The sequence below is a fragment of the Acyrthosiphon pisum genome, unplaced genomic scaffold (assembly GCF_005508785.2).
Source record: "Acyrthosiphon pisum isolate AL4f unplaced genomic scaffold, pea_aphid_22Mar2018_4r6ur Scaffold_16;HRSCAF=65, whole genome shotgun sequence".
NCBI classification, from domain to species: domain Eukaryota; kingdom Metazoa; phylum Arthropoda; class Insecta; order Hemiptera; family Aphididae; genus Acyrthosiphon; species Acyrthosiphon pisum.
In genome coordinates, this window is record NW_021765985.1 from 28,437 (window position 1) to 31,649 (window position 3,213).

Sequence of the window (3,213 nt, forward strand, 5' to 3'; positions counted from 1 at the left end):
GGGGATCAAAAAAAAAACGACAGCTAAATGGGAGGTGAAAATTGGAAAATACTCACCCTCCCCAAACTTTTTCTAAGGTACCTAGTAAAATATTTAACAATAAGGAACAATGAATATAATTTGAATTGATTCAAAATACACATTAAACACAATATTTAAGATTATCCACTCCAATACTCCATATTCTATAAAGTCAAAACTTCTAAATTACAAAATGCTACATCATTAAATAAAATAAATAATAACTAAATTAACAAATCTATCTAAATTGTTTTTGCTAGTTCAAAATCTAGTGGAACTGTGGAAGTAGAAGTGGAAGCTCATTTAGTCGAGCCCACATACGTCATACATATTATATAATATACTATATAGTGTCGTATCTATAAATAATAAGATAAACTATAAATTATAATAAAGTATAACCATAGTCGTCAATCGTCATCGACCATTTCGACCAAATAAATATTACTATTTACTTTGCAATAAATAAACAATAATAAAATTATAATAGTATCAGTATGTTGACAAAACTGTCAAAATTCAATAGCTCGATAGATCATAATATGATAAAATATTACATCATATTGCATACTACATAATGTAAGCAACAACAAAAAATAAAGTTAATGGGTGGGGGGGGATCTGACCCCCACGTCACCCCCTTGTCTACGCCACTGGTAGATACCTATGGAATTAATTCCAAATTAATCAAATCAGATTCATAATTGATTTATTATGTACCCAAATAACCCAACTCACTTAGTCATTCATAGTAGGTATATACATTATACAATTTAAAGTACCCTCGACTAATAATTTTTTATTACAGCAATATAGCTAAAATTGTTATTTTTGTTTATTTAATTGGTAATTTCATCCAAATTTGAACTTAAAATAACTACAAAAAAAAACTGTGTTTGAATCGTTTTTAGATTTTTTTGCAGCAGAACCTTGTTTTAAATTTTCAATTCATAGCTATAACATTTAAACGTTTTATACATTTTTATCAACTGAAGAATTTGTAATCTTTCAATTAAATACATTTTGTCAAAATTTGAACTTTAAATGGCCTATGCATTTTTAATATTTGCTTGATGTTTAATCAAAGTGCTATTATATAAACTTATGGGGAATCTTGTATTAAATTTTCTAGTTTTTTAACCAACGGATAACATTTTATTGACATTTATAAAAAAAAAAAAACTAAAAAAAATTGGAAATTTCAAATGTTTATAAATACCTTAAAAATATTTAAAATATTTTGAAAATTTTATCATGTATAGAAAATGCCAGTATATACATTCAGTGAAAATTTAATGTTTTTACGGTAATTTGTTTTAAAGTTACAACAATTAATGTTCGTGTGATTCACTAATTTAAATAGGTAAGTGCATTTTTTCATACAAATAATATTTTATAGATATAGGAAAAGAAGATATTTAATTTTTACTAACCTCCATGTTTCATATAGTTGATATATTTGACGATCGGTAGGATTGATTTGTGCATTAGCTAATTGTTGAATGCACTCCATATTATCCGCATCGTCAATAGAACTAGTGAGTTGTACTTCGTGATATGTTTTAGCAGCAGCAGGGGTCATTCCACCATTAAAATAGGTAATGAAATTTTCGCGGACCTCCTCACTTACTCTAAGGTAGCTATATGCTTCAGCATTATAAACTCTATGAGTATGGACAAATACTACCTACCCGAAAATAAAATAAATTAAAAACCTAAAAATTAGTAAAATAAAATAATTTATTTGTTTAGAAAAATTGTCTTACCTTTATTTCTGTGTCTAAACCTTGACGCATATATTGATCTTTTCTTTGTGTGTTCACAGTATTATTTTTTTACTACAATTTTAATTGATGCACTGCAGTTTTTATCACGTAACCTTGTCAAATCAGAATTATGACTTTTATTCTTAGATGAATGTTGGCATATGTAGTCTTTACGATAAACATACATTTGTTTGTTAGGAAATGTACATCTAACTATCCAATTTGTTTTTGAATATAATGAATATTTCCGAACCCAATCATCGCAACCTTTACTGTATGAATCGTCGACTTGGCAAATTTTGGTTCTAATTGTAGCATTATATTCACTATCATTAATGATATAACACTTCACTACTTGGACATTAGAATCGAAATTAAAAAAGTGAGACATATTTGTAGATGATATAAATGTAAATAAAATTATATTTTCAAAACATCATAATGTGCGTACCTACGTAGTAAGTTACCAACTAATAATATTTCAGTGTGATAAGTCATAAATGTAACTGCGAAAGCAATAACTATTAATAACTTTTGTTATAGGAAAAATAATGCAATCCTCAATATACAACCCGACATTCAGGTTTATATTTAGGATACTCTCCCACCTGTAGCTATTAATATATAAATATTAAATTATACATGGCAATTGATACCATATTTTTAATCTGTTAATGTCTAACTAAGAATATTATAATAGTAGTAATTAATGTTTAAATATTAAATTATACGTGGATATATCATAATCATAAAAACATTTCGAACTTCTTATTAAAAAATTGTAGATAGGTAAAATCATAGGAATTGAATTTTAGGATTTTAATTAAGAATATTATAATAGTTTTTATTTATTTGCTTATCTAATATTTAATATTCTTGCTTTCTAGTTTGAAGGCTGATTGCTTAGGAAAGGATGTAGATATCGTAGACAAAAAATACAGACATTTAAATAATACGAGTATATGAACATTATTAAAATTATTGTAAGATAATACTTATACATAAGATATAGTCGCATTTAAATATTAAATTATACGTGGATATATTATAATTATAAAAACATTTCGAACTTCTTATTAAAAAATTGTAGATAGGTAAAACCATAGAAATTGAATTTATTGTAAGTCCAAAAAATAACATTAAGCTGAATAGTCTGACACTTCCCTAGCTGTAGCTATAAAATATATTTACATTCTACATATTAGATTATACGTTAATTTTTTTTATTAATCCATATAATTTTTTCTTTTATTTAAGTACTTATTCATTTTTTTTTTTTACTGTCAATAAGATATAGTCGCAAATACATTGTTAATAATAATGTTTTTACATATTTTTAACCTATCAACAAAATTAGAATATAATTTAAATAGCGGTATATTACATAGTGGCCAGACTCGAGTAGTATCCGTAAAATAAATTTGTT

At 25.5% G+C, this 3,213-nt stretch overlaps 2 protein-coding genes across 2 annotated transcripts in view; both read right to left on the reverse strand.

The window, feature by feature from the left end:
• LOC115034624 (protein ALP1-like) overlaps window positions 1-1,817 on the reverse strand; it is a 2,869-nt gene extending 1,052 nt beyond the window's left edge. The window contains exons 1-2 of the mRNA XM_029491936.1: window positions 1,788-1,817; window positions 1,455-1,708 (exon numbers count right to left, since the gene is read on the reverse strand). Coding sequence (XP_029347796.1) covers window positions 1,455-1,708; window positions 1,788-1,817 — 284 coding nt within the window. The remainder of the gene's footprint in view (window positions 1-1,454; window positions 1,709-1,787) is intronic.
• Window positions 1-2,400, reverse strand: part of LOC115034623 — an 8,012-nt gene extending 5,612 nt beyond the window's left edge. Inside the window, exons 1-2 of the mRNA XM_029491935.1 lie at window positions 1,788-2,400; window positions 1,455-1,708 (exon numbers count right to left, since the gene is read on the reverse strand). The gene's annotated coding sequence lies outside the window, so the exon portion shown is untranslated. The remainder of the gene's footprint in view (window positions 1-1,454; window positions 1,709-1,787) is intronic.
• Window positions 2,401-3,213: the final 813 nt, after the last annotated feature.